This window comes from Lupinus angustifolius, chromosome LG17 (assembly GCF_001865875.1).
Source record: "Lupinus angustifolius cultivar Tanjil chromosome LG17, LupAngTanjil_v1.0, whole genome shotgun sequence".
Classification (NCBI taxonomy): Eukaryota; Viridiplantae; Streptophyta; class Magnoliopsida; order Fabales; family Fabaceae; genus Lupinus; species Lupinus angustifolius.
Window position 1 is genome coordinate 1545255 of NC_032025.1, and position 24634 is coordinate 1569888.

Genomic DNA, 24634 nt, shown 5'->3' on the forward strand with positions numbered 1-24634 from the left:
GTCAAAATAATTTGTTTTGACATAAAATGTAAATATTATTAAAAATTAACCATAATCTGAAACTACACTGAAGATCATTTCATATAACACGAATCAAATTTCTCTCTAATATGGGAGAAAGTTATTATTTTTACTCTTTTACTGGATAGAAATATATGTATTTAGGGATAAAATATCACATTGATTTTTCTTTTAATTTTGATATTCATCATCACCCATATACCATATAACCCGGTAATAAACAAATGAGATAACAGCAAAGTAACTTACCAGTAATAAACAAATATTTATGGAATATATACATCCCAATTTAGGGGTTTGCTAATATGATCCCACCTCAATTTATGAAGGAACATGTTAATAATGTGTATCCTAATATTGTGACAAAAATATATTTATTGCTTAATTAAAAAGAAGACTCATACCAAGGTTATTTTAGTAAACAACAATTATTAAAATTAAAAAAATAACAAAATCATTATTTTCTCACCCCAAATCCTTCAAACCTATCTCATTAAGCAATTTCTTCCTAATGCACTCGGAGATATCTCATTGCATCTTTATCTCAATTTCTTTAATATTTTTTTCTTCAATCTCCTTCATCTCATCCATTTCTTAATATCATGTCCTCTTAGAAAAGAAACATTTCTCTTTAAATACAAGCACTTCCATCCACCGTGAAACAGAATCATTGCTATTGTTTCTCTTTCGGTGCTGCCGCGAAACGGAGTGTCGCTGCCGCCGTAACGGAGTGACACTGCTGCGAAATGGAGTGTCGTTGCTGCGAAACGGAGTGTCGACACCAATGTGAAAATGGGTGTTGCCCCCACTGCGAGATTATGGGGAGAGATAACAGATATTCTTAACGGAATAAAAACATTCTTACTCTGTTCTTGCTCGTATTTTCTAATTTTTGTTCTCAAATAAAAACACTTGGTTATTCTTAGGCAGTGGAAAATGATAATAGAGATAGATGTTGTGAGGATAAAGTAGATGATGTAAAATCCAAATAAGAATAATGTTTACCATTATGAAAAAAGATATGTTGTTCTTATTTTATGGGGAGTTGTAATAAATTATAAAATAATGTGTGGCCTAAATAAAAATGAAATTATTTTCTTCAAATAAAAATGAAATTGACCATTGTGAGGTTATTCTTAACATAATAAGAACATTCTTATTATGTTTTTGAATAAGAATAATTATTGCTTATTCTTAGTAAAAGGAAAGTGATAAAAAAATTAGATGTTGTAATACCTAAATAAGAATGATATTTTTATTGTGGAAAAAATATATTATTCTTATTTAATAGTGAGTTATAATAAACTATAAAATAATATGAAAACTAAAATAAGAATAGAAATTTTATTTGATCGTATGCTCTTATAGCATCCAAGTCCAATATTTGGTCTCAAATGAAGCTTACCAGTTCCATAGGCCCAATAGATGGCTTGCCAAATCAATTGACCAATTGAACATAATCATGTGGATAGTAGTCAACATTTTTATTGAGAAAAGATAAGCTCTAGTATAAATAGAGAATATTATTATAAAAAATACCACTAAAAAACTCAGATATACTGCCCAATTGAGTTTAACCTAAATATAATATATTATTCTCACGTCATTTCTCCCCGTTAAATTATTATGGTATCATATATTCTCCATTCAAAAAAATAAATTGAACGGTATTAAATAAAATACAAACTCTTCTACTTAGTACTAAAATGGTTTGGTTGAGAATTTCACATAAAATAAAAATATAATAGAAATGTGATCATTAACCAATACTGTGATATCATTAGGATATGTATTAATGAGAATTTACTAATACCTATTAATAAATATTCTGAACCAATGCCAAATACATATATTTTAATATTTTTATATAATGTATTTAGACCATATCCCATCTTGAATTTCAAAAATTCAGAGGATCACATATGGTAGTAAGTATTTGGATTCATGAATTTTCACCGATCAAAATCACCAAGTAAACGTAACCAAAAAATTAAAATCTGTATTGGACTATGCTTAACCTGCAGTTTTCAAGTTTCCACACATGTAGAAAAGGTGTTTGATGAAATGCTGTTGAAAAATAAGTTTTGCTTAAACAAGATTTGTAGCTTACTCAAATCCAAAACATTGGATTACGGAAATTATATTATGAATATAAGAAATTAAGAACAGGGTATTCAATTGAAAAGAAATCACACCCCCAATTTCCCTATAATATAGCTACTACACTCACTTTATTTTGATTGTTACCAAATTTCGAAGTCTTATTTGCCTTCTTTGCTTGCCTCTTCATGCCCTTTTTGTGAGAAATTTCAATAGTTGATCTAAAGCAATATCAGGATCTTCACTTCTTAGTAGCTGCTCTGCCACTTCTGCAGGGGTGAACTCTGTTTTCTCCAACAAGTCTTCAATTTGTTCAAAGAGTGGATGGTCTTGAATGTCCAGATAATTGGAGGCTAAAACTCTGAATGCTTTGGCCTTAAGGTATGACAGGTTAATGTGCACGTCCATTCGACCGGGGCGCAACAATGCTGGATCAATTTTTTCGACATGGTTTGTAGTAAATATTGTAATCCTCTCCTCTCCATGGCTTGACCACAACCCATCCACACAATTAAGTAGACCAGATAATGTAAACGTGTCACCCTATAATGATGAAAAACAATTTGAAATTATATCAATGATGATCATGGTATGAATTTTGAATTAACCAAATTTCTTTGGTATTGAAACATATGTGTGTATAGTTTTCAAAAAAAAAAAACCAACCTTGGCATCAACAAAGTTGGCACCATCAACCTTGGCACCATCAACCTTGGCATCATCAAAGTTGGCACCACCAAAGTTGGCACCATCAATCTTGGCATCATCAACCTTGGCTCCATCAACCTTGGCTCCATCAACCTTAGCATCATCAACCTTGGCACCATCAACCTTGGCACCATCAACCTTGGCACCATCAACCTTGGCATCATCAAAGTTGGCACCATCAAAGTTGGCACCATCAACCTTGGCATCATCAACCTTGGCATCATCAACATTGGCATCATCAACATTGGCATCATCAACCTTGAAATCATCATCAAGGCAAGCACCAAGAAGTTCATCTGAGTCTGTGTCATACGGTACCCTGGGTGCATTTAATCGAGTATTTACCTCTTTGTTGCAGTCTATGTCTTCAAGCACGATGATAGAACGTCTTGAGGTTCTCCTCATGGCTGCCATGAGTTCTGAATTAGAGTTAATAGAGTTTAGATCTAAATCATACACATCAAATTTCAAATAGTTGGCCATAGCTGCAATGAGGCTAGATTTTCCGGTTCCTGGAGGACCATACAGTAAGTAACCACGTTTCCAAGGCTTGCCCACTTTCTTGTACATTTCTTTTCTCTTCAAGAACCGTTCTAAGTCATCAATGATACTCTTCTTCAACTCAGGATCTAAGGCAATTGAGTCAAATGTGGCAGGATGTGATAAATCAGTGCCATTCCAGTCATGATATGACCAGGAATTGAGCTTAATAATCCTCCTTTCACTCTCCATGGTCTCATAAGTTCCAAGTATATATGGTATATACTTTTTGACCACTATTTCTCTATGCTTCTCATGGAAGCTTAGTTTAAATTCACGCTTGTTGGAAACCCTTTCTTCATCTTTTGAACCATCATCTAGCACCCATTTGAATTTGATGCCTTCAAATTCATCTACCACCTCTTCTTTTGCATCCACAGCAAACACAAGGTCTTTCCGTTCATCTAGTTTGCCAATTTTGAGCGATTTGTATGTTCTTGTTACCCTCAAGGGAAGGTAGTAGAACACAGCCTCGTAAAGTTGATTATTGTTTCCACACCTCTCATCCCAAGATTGGTTAATTGTGAGAGATACCATGTTATCTGGTGGGGAATAGGAGAAGAATTCTTCTAGCTTTGTGGTGATATATGTTCGAACTTTGTCAGGTACGACATCATTGATGACTGTTCGAAGAAGCATCATGAATGTGGAAAATGTAGCATAAAGCTCGAACCATGATGATGCTGATCGAAAGCCACTCAAAAAAGAAAAAGTATATTTCATTGTAAATTCTAAGAAGAGAAAGGGTTGGGCAGTATCAGCCAAACAACAAAGATGAAATTGCCTCTAACCCATTACTCAATTTATACCAAACAAGACTAATTCACCATTATCTTCATCTTTTCACCCAATCCAATTGTTCCTAATCTTATCTCTAATCATATCTTAATCCAATGAAATTGTAACATCTACTACAAAATTGAGTAATAAAAAATATAAGTTAATTTTTATTAGGTATTAAAATTTTACTAAACATACTTTTTGGATTGGTAATCTTTACTATTATCTTTATCATATCATCTCATATATTTAGATGCTTTGAATTTATCTCTCATCATACCCTTTATTACCCTATGGCTATGATTTATCCTTTAGTTATTATTTTACCTTCAATTTCAATTTACCATTAACAATTTGTTCAGCAGTTCTTAAAACTTTGATATGCATTTCTTATTAGTTACCCTGTTTACCTTTTAATTCAATAAATTTATTATTGTAAATTAATACCAACTCAAGTAAAGTTGTATAGATATAGTTTTTTCGTACTGTCAGAAATATTTCTTACTATTTTAGTAAAAAGTTAATTTGTTTCAGAATTCGTATTTATTCATCCCAACAAATGTCGAAAGAACATGTTTACTATATGTTTTCTATAAAACTTGTTTGCTCCTTTTAATTTGTAATTCACCTACACAACTTGTTTGCTCCTTTTAATTTGTAATTCACCTACACATTGTTCTTTTTTCTTTAATATTTTTTTATTACAAAAGGAAAAACCTTTTTTCTTCTTTACTAAGTATACTGTTTCCTTTTTCACATATTAAAAAATTAATACTTTTTCTCTGTGTTATAAATGATATAGATTTTCTCCGTTCTACATATGGTCAAGATTTATTTTCTCTTTTTTGGTAAGTGTATTTTTCATCTTTGGGAAATGAATTAATCATTTCAGAGTGTATGACTATCTTTCTTAACAAGTAACTTTACAAAAAATTAAACTCTTAACCTTTTTGTCATCCTAAATATGTAGCAAGTTTTACACGATTAGACCAACATGTTGGTAGTTATTTTCTTCCTTTTAAAAGGCAAAGATTTAATTCCTATCCATGTTTTGAGTTATTCCATATTTTGTTGGTTGACTCGCTCATACATCAAGCTCTGTGGAATTCATAAGTTTTTCTCTTTTATTTATTTAACGAGTTCAACTTTAATGTGTATGATTAATGAATTAACTTTGCCGAGTTAAATAATTTCGAATAAAATAGAATTTATTCATGGCAATTATTACTTATCGGTGTAGTAACCGATAAAATTCAAGTAATATCTATCTATTTACTATTTAACAAAAAAAAACTCTTGCCACATTAGCAATGAACACATGTCAATACCAACTCTTGCACATTAGCAAGTGACACATGTCAATGCCTTATGCAAAATTTTCCTCTAAAAAGTTCTTTATCTCTTATTATGCAACCTCACCTCACACATGATGAAAAATTGTCTTTACTATTTGTTTCAATTTAACATAATAGCTCATTATCTTTCTCTCACACTTTTTTCTATTATTTCATATATTTCTCTCACATTTTATTCTAAAGCATAGAATCATCTCTCTACTTTTTATTCCATCATTTCATCACTTTTCTTATCTTCCACCAATTTTTTATCTTCTTGGCTCTTATTCTTCTTCTATTTTATTTCATTTTATTTCACCTTGATGACTCTTATTGCTGGTTCACCCTTGAAGTATTATTGTAGGTTAGTTTTCTATATATTTGTGTATCACTAATTTTTTATCTTCTTGGTTCTTATTCTTCTTCCATTTCATTTCATTTTACCCTTAATGTCTCTTATTGTTGGTTCACCCTGGAAGCATTATTGTAGGTTAGTTTTCTATATATTTGTGTATCTAATATTTTGTTTGTAGAATTTTCTACTAAAAGTAATCATTATTTTAACAAAGAGCATATAGATTATCTTTACCAGGTTATAATATAATTGTTGAAAATGGCATATGAATTGTCTATATCAGGTTGTAATATAATTTTTTATCTTTTTGATTATTATTCTTCTTCCATTTCATTTCATTTCACCATTGATGTCTCTTATTGTTGCTTCATCCTTGAAGCATTGTTGTAGCTTAGTTTTCTATATATTTGTGTATCTAATATTTTACTTGTAGAATTTTCTACTAAAAGTAATCAGTATTTTCATAAAGAGCATATGGATTGTCTTTACCAGGTTGTAATATAATTGTTGAAAATAGCGTCGACAACGATAGATAATATAGATGAAGAAAAAAGATAATAGCCCGTGACAATTTGGTATTTTGATAATTTTCCTTTCAATTTGTAAATAAATAATTGTTTAAAAATAAACACTAGAGAATGTATTATATGTTATCTTACCTAAACTAGAGCAAGAAATTGTATATGTTTTAATAATCATTTTGATATTATTTTGATACATTTTATGATAATATCATTTTCCTGTGTTTAATGTCATTTTGTGATGTATAAAGATTTGTATTTTAATTTAAGATTATATTTTTTATTATATAGTTTAGTTTGTATTATATTGTACTTAACACTTTCAATTTGATCCATTAGAAAATTGATTCAAGATCACAATTGTAATTGTATCAATCTTCTAAGATGGAAAATTATGCAATTTAAGGTATGTTATTATTTACATTTATTTGAGAAGAGAGATTTTATGCCGTGTGCAAATTTGCTTAATTAATAATTTCACTACGTTATGAAATATTTATTGGTCAATCATTACATAATGTTATATAATATTAAAGTGCAATCATTATAATATTTGAATTGTAATAGTGAAATAATATATGTTCATAAAATTCAAATTATAAAAAAAGGAATTGTAACGGTAGAATTGTAACCATCAAATTTATAAATTTTAATATATATGTTTATAATTTTAAATTTTCTTCTATTAGTTCTGAAAGTACCAAGTATATTTTTAGCTAATAAATAATTTGATATTTTATACCTAAAATATAATAACAACATTAGGAAAATGACTAATTCAAATATTAGTATAATTCAAATTAAAGTTATTTCTGATTCCTTAATTTTAGACATTGCTCATTATAGATATAAATGTATAATCAATATTTTCTTGATTAATATTTTAATTACGTTATGAAATATTTATTGTTCATGTGTGTTATTTTAAAATTAATTTAATTAACATTTTCATTACGTTATGAAACATCTATTGGTCATATATGTTATTTTAGAATTTATTTAATATAAAATCAATAAAATGCTTAGAAAATTAACTTCTTCCATACACACGGTTACAATGCAGCCATTACATTAAGAAACATTAATATGCAGTTGTTACATTATATAATATTAAAGTACAATCATTATATAACGATATATAATATAAAAGTACAATCATTATAATATGTGAATTGTAATAGTGTAATAATATGTTTTCAGAAAATTTGAATTGTAGAAAAAAACTTGTAACCGTACAATTGTAAGAGAGAAAATTTATAAATTTTAATATATATGTTTGTGATTTTAAATTTTCATTTATTAGTTTTAAAAGTATCAACTATATTTGTAGCTAATAAATGATTTGACAGTTTACAACTAAAATAAAATAGCAATCTTAGCTAAAAAAACTTGTAACCCTACAATTGCAAGAGAGAAAATTTATAAATTTTAATATATATGTTTGTGATTTTAAATTTTCCTTTATTAGTTCCGAAAGTATCAACTATATTTGTATCTAATAAATGATTTGACATTTTACAACTAAAATAAAATAGCAATCTTAAGAAAATGACTAATTCAAATATTAGTACAGTTCCAATGAAAGTTATTTCCGATTCCTTAATTTTAAATCATGTTTATTATAAATATAAATTTATTACCATTTATTGTTTAATTATATAACAGGTAATATGAAATATTTATAAATCATAACAAATATGTATTCCTTAATGTTAGAACTCATTATGAACCTATTTTGTTTATAGTTTAGATTTGATTCTAATATTGCAATGTTATTGTTGTAGTATTCAAATAGTAACAATAAGAAATATAATAAAATAATAATAATAATTTTTTGTTATGTATATTTGTTAGTAGTTATTAAGAGTAGTAATAATAGTAACAATTTCTAAATTTTATTTGTTTGTAGTTATTTTAAAGTGAAATAATAATAATACGTTTTCTGAAATTAATCTTATTTTATAGTCAAATAATAATGAGTTATAAAATTATTTTGATTTCTAAATTAATATGATAATGATGTGTTGTTCAATACATTATAAGGTCTCATGCCCTTCATCTTTATACAAAACAATATAAAGTATAACAATGTCTTTTTCTATCTCTTTCGTGCAGGTAAAATCTACCACGAAAAATAGAATAATAATCTTAGGAAAATGACTAATTCAAATACTAATACAATTTCAACCAAAGTTATTTCTGATTCCTTAATTTTAGACACGGCTCATTATAGATATAAATGTATAAATCATTGACCCTTATTAAAAAAAACAACATTTTTTGCTTAAAATAAAGTCATATCTTTGATTTGATTTAATTGTGATAATGAAATTGATTATTCTATATTCATTGTATTAAGAACAATCATAATATATATAAAGTTGTATGTATTGTAACACATATTTGATTTATATTTGTTTTAATTATTTTTTATTCCTTAATTTAAGTAATGTTCATTATGTATATATTTTTAGAGTTTAGATTTAATTATAATATTGACATGTTAGTATTGCAATATTAAATAATAACAATAGGGAACATGTCTTAAAAAACAATATTAACAATGGACAACATAAGTTTTTATTGTATAAGTCATCCAAATATATAGATTATAAAGTGATTAGCATTTAGTTAATTACTTATTTTTACATGTAAAATATTTTTTTTTACCAATTTTTCAGTTCTCGAAGGTAAGAAATTAAAATATTTAGTAATTTAATTGTCATTTTCGAATTAAATCATTATTTATTTAAATTATTATTGTTCCAATTTAAAGATTTTATTTATTGTTTAAATTTTTATATAAGATTTTTCACTGATTATATGTTCAATTAATTGTTGCATATGTAATAACATTTTTTATTTACTTTTCTATTTGGGTACACAATTAGGATTTTTTTTTTATTTTCCATTTAATGCTACTTTCCATTGAATTCAATATTTTCATTTTCACCATTGAGAATTTACACAATCTTTTAAGAAGTTTTCAAAGTAATACATATATTATTTATCAATACTAAGAAGTCATTTAATATTTCCTCATACTCTTCAATGATTAGCCTTGCAGTATACATCTGGTTGTGCAAAATAACCTCTCAATATTCAAAATTTACGGGCATTTTAGTTACTCATACCTATGGTTTGCTTCTTGCCTTTTAGAAGTTTTGTTATCTAAAGAGCTTCTATAATTTTCTCATTGTTTTTCATAATGTTGCTTCTGAATTGTTATGTTTGATTTTTAATTATCTAATATTACCATCAAATTATTATGTTTTCTAAATGTTTAGGCCTTTTAATTTTGTTTTTAATCATTATTTTCTCTCCCTACAATATATGTTAACATTATGCTTTCAAATCTCTTCATCATTCTCATATGAAGTATACGAGTAACATATATGTTATTAACTATGCGATAAAAAATATTGTCCCGTGCAAATGCACGGATAACTTACTAGTTAACCAAGTAAATCAATAATTAATTTTGAGCCTTAATTATGGGTTTGGAGATCTCCAATTAATTATTTCCTATTTGGAGAGGGTCTGAATGTGTGTTGTATATTATTAGGATTCATTTTAGAACATGTATGACCTAAATTTGATTTCTGCATTGTCATCTAAGTAAAATATATAATTTTGACTATCAAATAAAACACATTGATAAATGATGTGGTTAATATTAAAAGTTATTCCTAAATACGTACATATATAAATATATGTTAAAAAGATTACACATAAAACCTTAAACATTACAGCCTTATAAAATAATCCAAAAAATTGATACTTTTAAAATTTCAAAAAAAAGAAACATTTTTTAAAGTGTTTCTTAAAAAATTAAGAAAATATTTTTTTAAAAGTGTTTTAAGAAAATACTTTATTAAAATAATGATTTATTTAAATGGTTAGTTCTAATATCTAAAAACAAAATCAAATATATTGGATATCTATCTATTCAATATATTAAAATAGATTCACGAATGAATTAGAATTCATTGAATATAAATGATTTGAATAATTTCAAATATAATTTAATAGTTATATTAATTAATAGATAAATTTATCCATTAGAATTCAAATTTGTAAAATTCATCAATTTATCACCTGTTGTTGTCATTCATAATTTGGTGAGAAGGTAATATACATAAAATTATTATGTTGCAATATTCTATAATGGCCCTAAATTTGTTTATTGTTTTCTCTTTTACCTTCACACTCAAATCCTACCATCAAGATAATCACAACTACCTCACAGTCCACCATTAATAGGTATGGTAAAAATAATAAATATATTTTAATTAAATACTTAAATATAAACCAAATTAATAATTTGATAATACGTGTGATAATATTTAAAACTACAAAAAAATTTAAAATGGACTGTAGAAAATTATTTATTTTGCTTCATATGCTGGTAGGAATGTAAGGTATCTCTTATTCAACCTTTTCCTCTTTCCTTCCTCTTCGATAAGCCACAGGGCTTATTATCTCATTTTAGTCATATATAACATATTATATCAGGTTTTTTTTTTATAAATAAACAATTAAATAATATTTTTATATTTCAAATTATTTAATAGAAAAATGTAATTTAAAGATAAACTTATTAATAGAAGTCTTCTTACATATTTAAAAACAAGTTTGTTGGCTAATTAAATACACTTATTCAAACTTTTAAATAGGAGAACTTAATTTTTTGTTTTGAAAAGATAAACATGTGATACCAATATCCTATACTATATACTATATGAGCAGGACCTATATAATATAACTAACTATCACATAAGGATGATAATGAAAATTAAATTTGTGAATAACCATTTGAACTCAACTAAAATTTAAGAGGAAAAACATGTTATTAGAATTAAAATCGAATTTTACTCGAGTTCAACTTTCAGATTCAAGTTAGGTAGAGCTGAGATCCTATCTCAAACCCACCCGAACTAACAATATGAAGAAATGATGTACATTTTTTCATGCTATTGTTGTTGCTTTACTCCGGATTTGTTGTAAAGAAGTAGTGCAACTACTCAATGATGTAGTGCATTTCGTTTAATGATGTTGAATTGTTCATGCTATACATTTTTGCGGCAGAAAATGAAAAAACACAAAGATTTCAGGTTTGTTAGGTTTGGGTTTTCTGAAACCCGATCAAATCGGTGATGGTAGTATTATTTTTAACCCCGTTAAGTTCAGGTCTGGGTTTGTTATTGGGTAAGTAAAAACCCTACCCTGATTCATCATGTTGCCATTCCTAAGACTGATCGTTATTAATAAGACATTGATATAGTAATGTAAGGTCCATTAGATCCAAAAAGATCAATAGGTCAAAGGTTCAATTTGTAAGAGTAACACTTGTTAGGAGGAAAAATCACACACCTCAAATGAAATTAAGGGAATAACCTTGGTAGAACAAAAAAAAATACATTAATCATTCTTCAGCAACCAATACACAGATTCACAAAGACACAACAGACAAGTACAAACATATGGTAACAGACAGGTCTGAATTACACTACAATTCATGGAAGGAAATCTAGTCTCTTTTTGAAGGCAATATAATTAATAGAAGCAACAACCTTATTTGAGCATTTCATCCATGACTAGACATCATCTTCCAAAGCTTCTTGTCCTTCTTTGGGTAGCAGCACCAATTCTGTTGCCTATCCCAACACCTCTTTTTAGCTTGCAACTACTAACCTTATGCCTTTTAGATTTGTTACCATTTGCATTAACATTATCTTCAGTATCATTCTCACACACATCACCTTCCATCTTCTTCCTCTTAAGGAGCTTCATGAATCCTTCAAGTGTTGTTTCAATGTCATCATCCTTCATCAATTCTTCTGCCACTTGTGCAGGAGTTATCTGTGTGTTCTCTATTAACCCTTTAATCTCCCCAAAGTAGTGGTGGTCTGAGGAAATTTCCAAGTAATTTGAGGCCAATACTTTGAAGCCTTCATAGGAGCAATAAGACATGTTAATATGTTTGTCCATTCTTCCAGGCCTTATCAGTGCAGGGTCTAGCCTTTCCTTGTGGTTGGTAGTGAAAATGATTATTCTTTCATCTCCACAACTTGACCATAGTCCATCTATGAAATTCAATAATCCAGACAAAGTCAACTGCATACACATCCATTCAAATTAGTGATGAGACTTTCACCCAATCTACCTTAGAAACTTAACCAATGCTAGTGATGTTATTGGAAGAACAACTTGTAAATTTAAAATTTGGTAAATTGTGATCAATTTGTCTATCCATTAATTGATATATAATATAAGTGACATCAAATTGGAACTCAAAAGTGTAACTAAATAAGTAGTTGAAAGTTTAAAAATTGTCACTACAATGGTGTAGTTGTAGATATTTGATGATCACTTTTTAAAAGAAAATGTAATTCCATAGTGTATATAAATTATTTAAGAATTGAGATTCTATCAATTTTTTGATTTCCCACAAATATACTCGTACTAGATATAATCTTGTCCGAGCCGGGAACATCCACATGTATGTGCGACTAATTCTCCCAACAGATATCTTTCCATCCACAAGGCTCGAACTTAAGACCTTACTTAAAAGTAAATCAAACATGTACTACTTGAACCACCCTATTAGTAGATTCTATCCATTTTGTAAACAAGTGAAGAGGATCTAGACTTTCTTTTCATATGTGGAAGGTGGGAATTTCGCATGAAAACATATAAAATGTGTCTGGGGACACCTTGTACCCGAAAAATATAAAAATGAAAAAAATAGAAATAGAAGTCTTATATGGAGAATAATCCTATTGTGGCATCCACCATTTAATAGTTTTATGACAATGACCTTTGATAGTGAAAACAACAATCATCATGTATGAGGGAAAAAAGAATGAAAGTTGTGAAGAAATTTGGTTGATTGATAGTGAAAGGATGCCTTTTGGATTTTTGCATGTTAGGTCTATGTTGTATCTTAAATACCTTTTGGATTTTTGCTATTAAATTAGGGACGGGATCACATTTCTCATTTGGTGTCTCAAGACAATATAATTAAATACACTTATTCAAACTTTTAAATAGGAGAACTTAATTTTTTGTTTTGAAAAGATAAACATGTGATACCAATATCCTATACTATATACTATATGAGCAGGACCTATATAATATAACTAACTATCACATAAGGATGATAATGAAAATTAAATTTGTGAATAACCATTTGAACTCAACTAAAATTTAAGAGGAAAAACATGTTATTAGAATTAAAATCGAATTTTACTCGAGTTCAACTTTCAGATTCAAGTTAGGTAGAGCTGAGATCCTATCTCAAACCCACCCGAACTAACAATATGAAGAAATGATGTACATTTTTTCATGCTATTGTTGTTGCTTTACTCCGGATTTGTTGTAAAGAAGTAGTGCAACTACTCAATGATGTAGTGCATTTCGTTTAATGATGTTGAATTGTTCATGCTATACATTTTTGCGGCAGAAAATGAAAAAACACAAAGATTTCAGGTTTGTTAGGTTTGGGTTTTCTGAAACCCGATCAAATCGGTGATGGTAGTATTATTTTTAACCCCGTTAAGTTCAGGTCTGGGTTTGTTATTGGGTAAGTAAAAACCCTACCCTGATTCATCATGTTGCCATTCCTAAGACTGATCGTTATTAATAAGACATTGATATAGTAATGTAAGGTCCATTAGATCCAAAAAGATCAATAGGTCAAAGGTTCAATTTGTAAGAGTAACACTTGTTAGGAGGAAAAATCACACACCTCAAATGAAATTAAGGGAATAACCTTGGTAGAACAAAAAAAAATACATTAATCATTCTTCAGCAACCAATACACAGATTCACAAAGACACAACAGACAAGTACAAACATATGGTAACAGACAGGTCTGAATTACACTACAATTCATGGAAGGAAATCTAGTCTCTTTTTGAAGGCAATATAATTAATAGAAGCAACAACCTTATTTGAGCATTTCATCCATGACTAGACATCATCTTCCAAAGCTTCTTGTCCTTCTTTGGGTAGCAGCACCAATTCTGTTGCCTATCCCAACACCTCTTTTTAGCTTGCAACTACTAACCTTATGCCTTTTAGATTTGTTACCATTTGCATTAACATTATCTTCAGTATCATTCTCACACACATCACCTTCCATCTTCTTCCTCTTAAGGAGCTTCATGAATCCTTCAAGTGTTGTTTCAATGTCATCATCCTTCATCAATTCTTCTGCCACTTGTGCAGGAGTTATCTGTGTGTTCTCTATTAACCCTTTAATCTCCCCAAAGTAGTGGTGGTCTGAGGAAATTTCCAAGTAATTTGAGGCCAATACTTTGAAGCCTTCATAGGAGCAATAAGACATGTTAATATGTTTGTCCATTCTTCCAGGCCTTATCAGTGCAGGGTCTAGCCTTTCCTTGTGGTTGGTAGTGAAAATGATTATTCTTTCATCTCCACAACTTGACCATAGTCCATCTATGAAATTCAATAATCCAGACAAAGTCAACTGCATACACATCCATTCAAATTAGTGATGAGACTTTCACCCAATCTACCTTAGAAACTTAACCAATGCTAGTGATGTTATTGGAAGAACAACTTGTAAATTTAAAATTTGGTAAATTGTGATCAATTTGTCTATCCATTAATTGATATATAATATAAGTGACATCAAATTGGAACTCAAAAGTGTAACTAAATAAGTAGTTGAAAGTTTAAAAATTGTCACTACAATGGTGTAGTTGTAGATATTTGATGATCACTTTTTAAAAGAAAATGTAATTCCATAGTGTATATAAATTATTTAAGAATTGAGATTCTATCAATTTTTTGATTTCCCACAAATATACTCGTACTAGATATAATCTTGTCCGAGCCGGGAACATCCACATGTATGTGCGACTAATTCTCCCAACAGATATCTTTCCATCCACAAGGCTCGAACTTAAGACCTTACTTAAAAGTAAATCAAACATGTACTACTTGAACCACCCTATTAGTAGATTCTATCCATTTTGTAAACAAGTGAAGAGGATCTAGACTTTCTTTTCATATGTGGAAGGTGGGAATTTCGCATGAAAACATATAAAATGTGTCTGGGGACACCTTGTACCCGAAAAATATAAAAATGAAAAAAATAGAAATAGAAGTCTTATATGGAGAATAATCCTATTGTGGCATCCACCATTTAATAGTTTTATGACAATGACCTTTGATAGTGAAAACAACAATCATCATGTATGAGGGAAAAAAGAATGAAAGTTGTGAAGAAATTTGGTTGATTGATAGTGAAAGGATGCCTTTTGGATTTTTGCATGTTAGGTCTATGTTGTATCTTAAATACCTTTTGGATTTTTGCTATTAAATTAGGGACGGGATCACATTTCTCATTTGGTGTCTCAAGACAATAAGAAAACTTCATTCATTTAAAAAGAAAAATTATAAAAACAAAAATTAATATTTTAATATTATTTTATAAAGTTTGACTGGTTTATGACATGAGGACAAAAAAAATAAATTATGGGACAGATAATCATTATCACTTAAATTACTAGCAAAACCAAAAAATTTAGCCAATCATTAAACTACACGATACTCCAGTGTGCTCCAGTTACCAATTCATTGTTCACTTTTAAAATCTAACACCTTCCCACTTGCTATAAAAAATAGGAAAAAGAAAAAGTTTTGTCACAAATGACAAGATGACTCCAATTCTCTAAAGTCATGACAACATATCGAGCGTGCCAATTATGTATGCACCACATAAATTACTAAATGGTTCAGACAAATAATCCCAAACATATACTAGACAACTTAATATTATTTGAATTTGTTGAAAACCAAAGTTGATTATATTCGGATTATAATCCTACAGCTTGCTATAATTTCTCATAAGAAAACAGTTGGCAGCAATTTGGAAAACTACCATTTCATGCTAACAACATTTTTCAACTTACTACTATACTATCATAAACATATTAACAATCATTATTAGACAAATAAGACCAGAGCATTAAAAGTAAAAAAAAAAAGGTACTTTAATTTGCATATTAACAAATTAAAGTTTAAATTACTTGTAAGATATAACATAACTTAGTAGGGTTGTGAAATTTACTTATAGAATTAGGACTACCAACCTGTACATCCGATTGTTTACGCCCATCTCCATGGCGGCGATTCGGAAGATCCACCGTGCAATCAATATCTTCAATAACCAAAATGGACCTATTCGCTGTAGCTAGCAGCAAGTTCCTTAGGTCAGAATCCCTAACTATGTTGACAAGTTGAAGATCATAGATATCAAACTTCAAGTAATTAGCCATGGCCGCAATCAAGCTTGATTTTCCTGTACCGGGAGGTCCATATAACAAGTACCCACGTTTCCATGCCCTTCCAACTCTCTTGTAAAACTCCTTTCTCTTTACAAACCTATCTAAATCATCTATAACTTCTTTCTTCAGTTCTGACTCCATAGCCAGTGTTTCAAAAGTTGAAGGGTGTTCGAGATTGATGGAATCCCATTTGCCATTATGATGGTAGGATGTGTTGAGAGTGTGCATCTTCAAAACCCTTTCCTCATCTTTCATCTCCTTGGCTTTCTCAAGAATGAAAGGTAGATAATATTCCAACACCATTTCTTTGTGCTTCTTGTGGAAGCTCAGCTCAAAATACTTCTTTTCTGACCTAGTGGAGTTGCTGTTGTTGTTGTTGTCGTTGGGGCTGTTCTTATCTGATTCTGTACAGATAAATCTCCATTTGAAGAAAACCCCATTAAAAGAGTCAACAAGCTTTTCACCTTTCTCTAAACGAATGGTGAGTTTTTTCTCCTTTGAACTCTTACTAACCTTGAGTCTCTCATTATCAGGGCTTACTTTAGTGGACAAGTAAGTCTGTGCAGCATCATAGACTTGGTTGCGAGCAATACCATTGGATTCTTCAACGATGAGGGTGAGATCAGTGGAGTGAGGCTTGATAAAGTAGCGAAAGGCTTTAAAGAGGTAGCCACGAATTGGTTGAGGGATGAACTCATTGGTCATTGTACGGAGAAGCATAATAGTAGCAGTCATGGAGGCATAAGCAGAAAATATTGAGGTAGGAGGAGGCATGTGCATGTGCATGTTTGTGAGGGAAAACATTTTGTCCTAATTTTCTTCTATTCTGTGTTTCTCACAACACCATGTCTCATTATTTATTCATAATCTAAACTCTAAAGTGCATGTATGTGTGGAACGTGAGTGGAATCCTACCAGGGCTATGAGCAAGGTGGGCCCCGCTTGGGATTGTAAATTGAGTGATGCGACTATCTCCAATTTTGCTCATGTTACAAACAAGTAGCCCCATGTTGTAAGGATATTCTGTCCCAGAAAAACTCTGTTTGCATGTTTATAATCAATTATATTTTTTAAAATAATATAAAATATTAGTTTATGTTTTTTATAAAAACAAATTCCAATAAAATAACTCATTTTGATTGGTTTGATACACTAATGGGTACAGGTGATCATCTTCCCTTACTACTTAGGCTAGTAGGAAATGTTACTAATTGAAGTTACAATTTTAATCTTGAAAATACACTACAAAATATAACTTATCTCTGCGTTAATGGAATCAGTCATAAAACAACATATCATCAATTCATCATTAATTGTTTGGTGATAATTTTAAGGGAAGTGTTAATAAGCATTTTAGGTGTTGTTTTAATACTATGAAGAATATTCCTTTACTTTTTGAGTAAAAAACTAATCTTTTTTGGATTTCATAGATGTCTCTTCTAAAAAGTATCACTCTTAGAAATTGAACTTTCGACTTCTGAGATCTAATGAGGTTTTACACAACTAGACCAACGCATTGTTAATTAGCATTTTAAGTGTTTGTTTGGCTGTGAAGTTGAATGTGTAATTAGAACTATGCTTTTACATTTTTACTATGGTTTTTGGATTTTGGTCTCACTTGAATTATAATTTCAAAATTAATTACATGAAAAATGAATTGATTTAAATTCTCTCCTATACATATAACAACACATAAGTATGGGTGGAATGTGAGTGGAATCCTACTAGACTACTAGTGCTATGTTGAGCAGGGTGGGATCCACGTGGGATTTGGAAACTGAATGAAAATTCTTAAAAAATTAAAGAAAATTTAACATGATATATCTATCATTTTAAATATAGTTCAATAATATATTTGTCATTATAAACCTAAATAAATTGAATCACTTAATGAACATGATTCATATTCCTATCTTTTTGAGATGATGATATGTTCTCTTTAAATATGTTTTAATTCTGTCCCAAAGTAATCAAAATATGACATGTCAGTGGAAAAAATTAAATATTCATATTTTTTTTTTATTTTGATTGGTTTGGAACAAGTTTGAGGAGAATAGATCATTATCCATCTTTTTAGGATGAAGATGATATGTCCCTCTTTTTATCTTATTTTATTGTCGGTTCAATTTCATAAAAATAAAATTTAATATTTTTATATTATTTTATAAAATTTGATTAGCTATATTTATAGAATAGTGATTATTTTTTAACATGATTTTTTTTTTCATTTTTGCTCACGCCAGACACAAGGAGGAGATGTTAGCACTTATATTTTTTTTATCCATAAAATTTTATACAAATGAATGATAAATAGTACAATAAATATATAAATCTTTGTATTAACAGTGTATATACGCTATTTTTCTAATTTGTCACTTTATCATAACACACATTGAGACAAGAATTGAATGTATTGATTAGTATATTTTGACAAAATTATTTCTAATAATTCATACCATTAATCATCATATTTTATTTAATATACAATAAGGGTAAAAAAGAAAAAAATAGTCAATATAGAGTGATTTCCTAAAACTACAGAAACTTATTATAAAGTAACAAGCATCAACAAGATGTTTGTTAGTGATATTAAACATTATTAGATTCTCAAGGTAGATAGTTCAAATCCCGATAACAACACTTGTTGGAAAAGACATGAACCACAAAAGAGATTAATTCTAAACTAAAATAGATGAGGAAATACTTTTGGTAGTAATCAACAAAAACAAAAGTAACAAGTAAGTAGATTTTAATTTAGTTGTAGAACTCGTATGTATGTAATTTATTTTAATATTATGCAAGTATTTTTATCATAAAAAATAGTAATTGATTAAAACAAGAACAGAAGTTTAAGAATATCATCCTATGGAAGTTTTATTTACACTGATGATTCATCCTTTTGGTGGCACCCACCATCTAATAATAGCTTTAGAACACCGACCTTTAATAACAAGTACACATGCTATCAATGTTTAGCGAACTGAAAACAACAATAAACAAGATGAAAAGAAGAATAAGAAAGGTCTCAACAAATGACGTGGATAGATAGTGAAAGGATGCTACTTGCAAATCCAAATTTCTAACCAATTATTAACCTACAGGTACCAATTCACGGTGCATTTTTAAAACCAACACAAGTTGCCACTTTCAACATAAAGTAAAAGAAAAAGGATCGCTTTAATTCTCTAAAGACATGGTAAAGTAGTGAGCGCATCAATTGAGCTGGATTAGCATTTGGAAATTCAGAATACTATTGAATGTCACTCAAAAATTCATCTTTGGTGGAGTATGGTCTTGACTAGAGTCATGGCAAAAAAATGATTACAGTTAAGAAAAGTGTAATTGTTCATGGTTGTGCACAATCATTTCAAGAGAGAAGAGAAAAAGAGGAATTTAGTCATGCACAAAGTATTAGAATGAAGTGGTTATATGATCAACTAACTCCAATATGCACAATTGGAGTTAACTACAACTAACTAAGCAACTGAACCGCAGGTAAGTATGTGTGGAACGTGAGTAGAATCCTATCAGGGCTATGAGCAAGGTGGGGCCCGCTTGGGATTGTAAATTGAGTGATGCCACTATCTCCAATTTTGCACATGTTACAAACAAGTAGCCGTAGGCCAGTAGGAAATGTTACTCTTTCTATTTTTATTATGTGTTAACGAACTCGTCTTCATTATTGAGTGATAAGTTGTGGAAAAATACACTAAAAGTCAACAAAAAAACAATAACATTTATGAACTTTAATTTTAATGAAAGTTACAATTTTAATCTTAAAAGTACACTACAAAATATAATTTATATCTCCATTAATGGAAATGAATCATGAAAGAACGTATCATCAATTCATCATTAATTGTTTGGTGATAATTTTAAGGAAGTGTTAATAAGCATTTTAAGTGTTGTTTTAATACTATCAACCATATTTCTTTACTTTTTTTCGTAAAAAACTAATTTTTTTTGAATTTCGTATATGTCTCTTCTAAAAAGTATCACTTATAGGAATTAAACAATTAACTTCTGAGATCCAATAAGGTTTTACACAACTAGACCAACGCATTGTTAAATAACATTTTAAGTGTTTGTTTGGCTGTGAAGTTGAATGTGTAATTAGAAGTTTAGAACTATGCTTTTACATTTTTACTATGGTGTTTGGATTTTGGTCTCACTTGAATTATAATTTCAAAATTAATTACATGAAAAATGAATTGATTTAAATTCTCTCCTATACATATAACTACACATAAGTATGGGTGGAATGTGAGTAAAATAATTCGCTCCATGACAGCATCGAGCCTTTTCTACATACATGCTCACTTGCTTCTTATGTAAAAATAGAAGAAAGAATGTAACTTAAAATAGCAGGTGGTCAAATCAGGAATTTCATTTATAAATCTAAAAAGTTACCGTTTTTCTAATTAAGGGTATGATCGTAAAAGGTGACTTACATTACAAAAAAGGAATTCTATAAATATCACTCTCCAGTGCCTCTTCTTTACATGGCCACAACAAACACCATCTATTACAATCCCTGTCCTAATTTTCTCCCCACAAATTTGCTTAAACAAAAAAGAAACTTGAAAGTTTATTCAATTCCTCATAGTTTTTCCTCTCCAAGAACAACCCATTATGGTGGGCTCATATTTTTTGTAGTCATATTTAAGGGTATCACAACAACTTCATACCAAGAGCCAAGTGGTTGTTGGAGCTGCTATTGGGTCCATTTTCTCTAGCTTGTGGTATTGGCTCTGGAATGCTTTTGTGCTGGATGCGTTTATAGCCTCTACATGAATCATAATTCACCTAGATCAACAATATCATTGTGCCATTTTGACATCTCATTTTGTTAGAAAATATGTAAAATAACAGCACTGTTATAGTTATATGTCTTTGATAAAAGAAAGAATACATGCCATTGAAAATACTGGAGCTGTTTTTGCTCTCTACACAAGGGAGAGAAGCTAAAACAATACAAGTAATTAGTTACCCTCCTGGATGGAAAAACATTGTGATTCATCTCTAAGAGAGATACTAGTTTACAAAACATTAAAGACATCTTCCAACACATAACCAGATTAACTGCATGTGGTAGTAGACTTGCACAACAACAATTCTAAATTTAGTTTCCGATGTGCTTGCCTCGGTTAGCTCTGGCCCTCTTCCATCGCGACACATAGGCCAACCTTCCAAAATTCTTACGAATTTCGTACAATTTATGTGACTGCTGAGCAATCACATTTGCAGTGGATGAACTTTGGCCAAGCATTACTCCGTAGCCATCGTCGAAAGATTCCATGCCCTCGGTAAGAAGCTGCCAGAAGAGCCCTCCACCTGCTGGCCCTCCTCTCTTAGCAGATGAGTATATCTTGTAGTAAACAGTGTTGAAAAGTTGATCCCTCTGGTATGTGTTATAACCTGTGTCTTTAAATGATTTTCCAAATTCTGCTACAAGTATTGGCTTCCTTATAGCATATTGTGCATCTAGGAAGTGAGCACTGAGCCAGTTGTTCAAGAATGCAAGTTGATAATTGTCATTTGAGCCTGATACCCTATTTATGCAATGAAAATGCACGTTAACTAAGTAAAAATATGCACTTGCATGTCTACAATATCATTGATAATTGAATTTTAAGAATATAATGAACTATCTGTTAGTTACCATTGGTCAGGATAACAATGAATTGTTGCAAAATCAATGCCTAGGATTAGATTATTTGCAATGAAGTCTGTTCCTATATCAAAACCAGGGTTCAGTCTCTTTCTTTCAGGCGTTGATTGTCCATAAAAGCCTTCTAGCCCAACCTCCAATAAGTGATTACTGTCTATGGACTTCACAAAGGAAGCCATTTCCTTGATCCAAGCCTGAAATGGTTAAAGAGTCAATTGATTGGCCATGAAATTAGGCCATTGATTTATGGTTTGACTTGACAAGGTGCTCATAGTGCGGCAATTTGTACAAATCATCTTTTTAGGCCTAACCATTGCTAATAGAACAAATAATATTAAGACATCACTAATAATGGAAACCATGCTAGTCTAGTGGATAATGGATCAGAAAATGTGAAGTTTCATCAGTATTTTAAATTGCTGAGGGTTATAGTTATTGTAGTTCGTTACAAAGCGACTGTTGCAGTGTGAATTGATTTGTAATTAAAAGAATGAATTCAATGTGATCCAATGGAACCTAAAGCGATTGTGCTGCAACCAATGTGGTCACATCATTGTAATTTGGTGTTGGATCATGTGATCAGTATTGGAATCAGAGTTTTAGTCCTCTGAAAAAATAAATCTTCCTTTGTTTATTAATAAAGAATTTGCAGTATTAGATTAAGAAGAATCTAAAGTCAAAGGAAGAAAGAGAAAAGAAAAAGTAAAAGAAAAAGAAAAGGGGTGGTTGAAATATTTGACCTGAATAGTCCTCCCAGAAGGATCTGATGTGCACCTAGGCTCATTCATAAGCTCCCATGCCATGATTGTTGGATCATCTCTGTAATGTATACCCGTATAACTATTGTATCTGTTAAGAACAGTCTATAGAAGAATAAAAATCAGAACTTTAAATATGATACTAAAACAAATGTCACACATAGATACATTATACAAACATCATTTATCAGAAAAAAGAAAAACATGAAGTAAAACATAAATTCTACTAACCTTGACATGGTTTGTGTAGAAACCCTTAACAACAGAACTCCTGAAAAAATCATCATCTGATGTTAGGTACTGCCCATGATTTCTAGCCCAATTTACATACTGTTTCTTCCCTCCAAAGTTGTCATAATTGTTCACCAAGCTCAGTATGAGCTTAATCCCATACTTCCTTGCCTCAGCTATAACAAAATCTAACCCCTTCAAATCATAATATAGAGAGAAAGATTAGAAAAAAGTAATACTTTTAACCATCAAATGATATACTAAAATGAGAAAATTTTGAACTTTGTTTTGGTCTTTAGTCTTGTGAAGGATACCATAAACATTTGGTCATTATAGAAACCAGGAGAATATTGTAAAGGGCTGTAACCACCATCACTGAATGCCCAAGTTCTAGCAACAGAGAGGCCATGTCTACTTGCTTCATGGAAAGCAGCAGAAACTTTGAATCTCTGAGATGGGTCAGAAGCTCTATACATTAGCCAGTATGCATTGAAGCCATTTGCATAGTAAGGGTTTCCATTCAACAAGAAATGGATCCCTCTTGTTCTGACAAAACCATCCACAGCTTCTACACTCACATTGAAACACTCATGGTGGAACAAAATAGCCAAAAGAAGAACAAAAGCAAAATGCTTCATGTTTGGTTTAGGTTCTTACTTCTTACACTCTCTCCTAGACACACTGATACTCTCAATGAGTATATATGGAGATAAACCCTTCACTACCACTCCAATGTGAGAGAAAGAGAAGAGGGTGTATTTAAAAACTTTAATTAAAAAATAAATGCATTTAAACCATTGAAAAAAAATGTTTTTAAATTTAATAATATGGGCTTAGTACCTGAGATGATCGGGGTCCATCAAAAAAATAGGTAAAGTGTAGTAGGAGTTACATTTTCTATCTTAAAGTTTATAATATTCTTATATTTTATTGTTTAGAAAAATAAAAATTTATATTTTTTGACCGATAAAAATAAAATGATACATATTTTATGAAGAAATATTTGTACTGCTATACCTATGGAATGTGAAGAGGAAGTTAGTCTTTTTACATTACCAAGTGCAACTGTCTATCCGAGGTTAATTTGAGCAAAGTCCGAAAAATCCATTTAAGAGACTAATATTTTTCGATGTCTACTTTTTTCACTGACAAGTTAAATTACCACTTACACAAACTTTAGAAGTGCACAAGTTAGGAAAAGAAATATAAGATTATAAAATTATGGCACACAGAGAATGATGGTTAGTAATTTACTAACATTATATTAAAATCATATCCTATCAGTGCATAGATAAA

At 29.9% G+C, this 24634-nt stretch overlaps 3 protein-coding genes across 5 annotated transcripts; all 3 read right to left on the bottom strand.

The window, feature by feature from the left end:
- LOC109331625 (AAA-ATPase At2g18193-like) lies at positions 2200–4126 on the bottom strand. Of its 2 annotated transcripts, none has more exons than XM_019566253.1 (2): positions 3043–4126; positions 2200–2664 (listed from the first exon to the last, which is right to left on the bottom strand). In XM_019566253.1, exons 1-2 carry the CDS (start codon positions 4090–4092, stop codon positions 2308–2310), a joined length of 1407 nt encoding a protein of 468 aa, XP_019421798.1. In that variant the 5' UTR covers positions 4093–4126; the 3' UTR covers positions 2200–2307. The 2 variants fall into 2 exon arrangements, with proteins under 2 accessions (XP_019421798.1, XP_019421797.1); XM_019566252.1 differs by having other exon boundaries at positions 2788–4126.
- LOC109331657 (AAA-ATPase At5g17760-like) lies at positions 14165–17513 on the bottom strand. 2 transcript variants are annotated; one of them, XM_019566301.1, is made up of 2 exons: positions 16484–17513; positions 14165–14853 (listed from the first exon to the last, which is right to left on the bottom strand). In XM_019566301.1, the coding sequence occupies exons 1-2, from the start codon at positions 17480–17482 to the stop codon at positions 14341–14343; spliced, it is 1512 nt and encodes a 503-aa protein (XP_019421846.1). In that variant the 5' UTR covers positions 17483–17513; the 3' UTR covers positions 14165–14340. The 2 variants fall into 2 exon arrangements, with proteins under 2 accessions (XP_019421846.1, XP_019421845.1); XM_019566300.1 differs by having other exon boundaries at positions 16466–17513.
- Positions 21538–24040, bottom strand: LOC109331659 (mannan endo-1,4-beta-mannosidase 7-like). Its single transcript, XM_019566303.1, has 5 exons — positions 23653–24040; positions 23339–23533; positions 23090–23212; positions 22341–22543; positions 21538–22230 (listed from the first exon to the last, which is right to left on the bottom strand). The coding sequence occupies exons 1-5, from the start codon at positions 23974–23976 to the stop codon at positions 21801–21803; spliced, it is 1275 nt and encodes a 424-aa protein (XP_019421848.1). The 5' UTR covers positions 23977–24040; the 3' UTR covers positions 21538–21800.

Bases quoted from the DNA above. Each gene is read 5' to 3' on its own strand.
- LOC109331625 (XM_019566252.1), bottom strand. From the start codon at position 4,092: ATGAAATATACTTTTTCTTTTTTGAGTGGCTTTCGATCAGCATCATCA. The intron at 2,665-2,787 runs GTTGGTTTTTTT...TCATCATTATAG, and splicing joins CCAACTTTGTTGATGCCAAG to GGTGACACGTTTACATTATC.
- LOC109331657 (XM_019566300.1), bottom strand. From the start codon at position 17,482: ATGTTTTCCCTCACAAACATGCACATGCACATGCCTCCTCCTACCTCA. The intron at 14,854-16,465 runs ATAAGTAAATTT...ATGTGTATGCAG, and splicing joins AGGTTGGTAGTCCTAATTCT to TTGACTTTGTCTGGATTATT.
- LOC109331659 (XM_019566303.1), bottom strand. From the start codon at position 23,976: ATGAAGCATTTTGCTTTTGTTCTTCTTTTGGCTATTTTGTTCCACCAT. The intron at 23,534-23,652 runs GTATCCTTCACA...TATGATTTGAAG, and splicing joins ATAATGACCAAATGTTTATG to GGGTTAGATTTTGTTATAGC. The intron at 22,231-22,340 runs GTAACTAACAGA...TTGCATAAATAG, and splicing joins CATTGTTATCCTGACCAATG to GGTATCAGGCTCAAATGACA.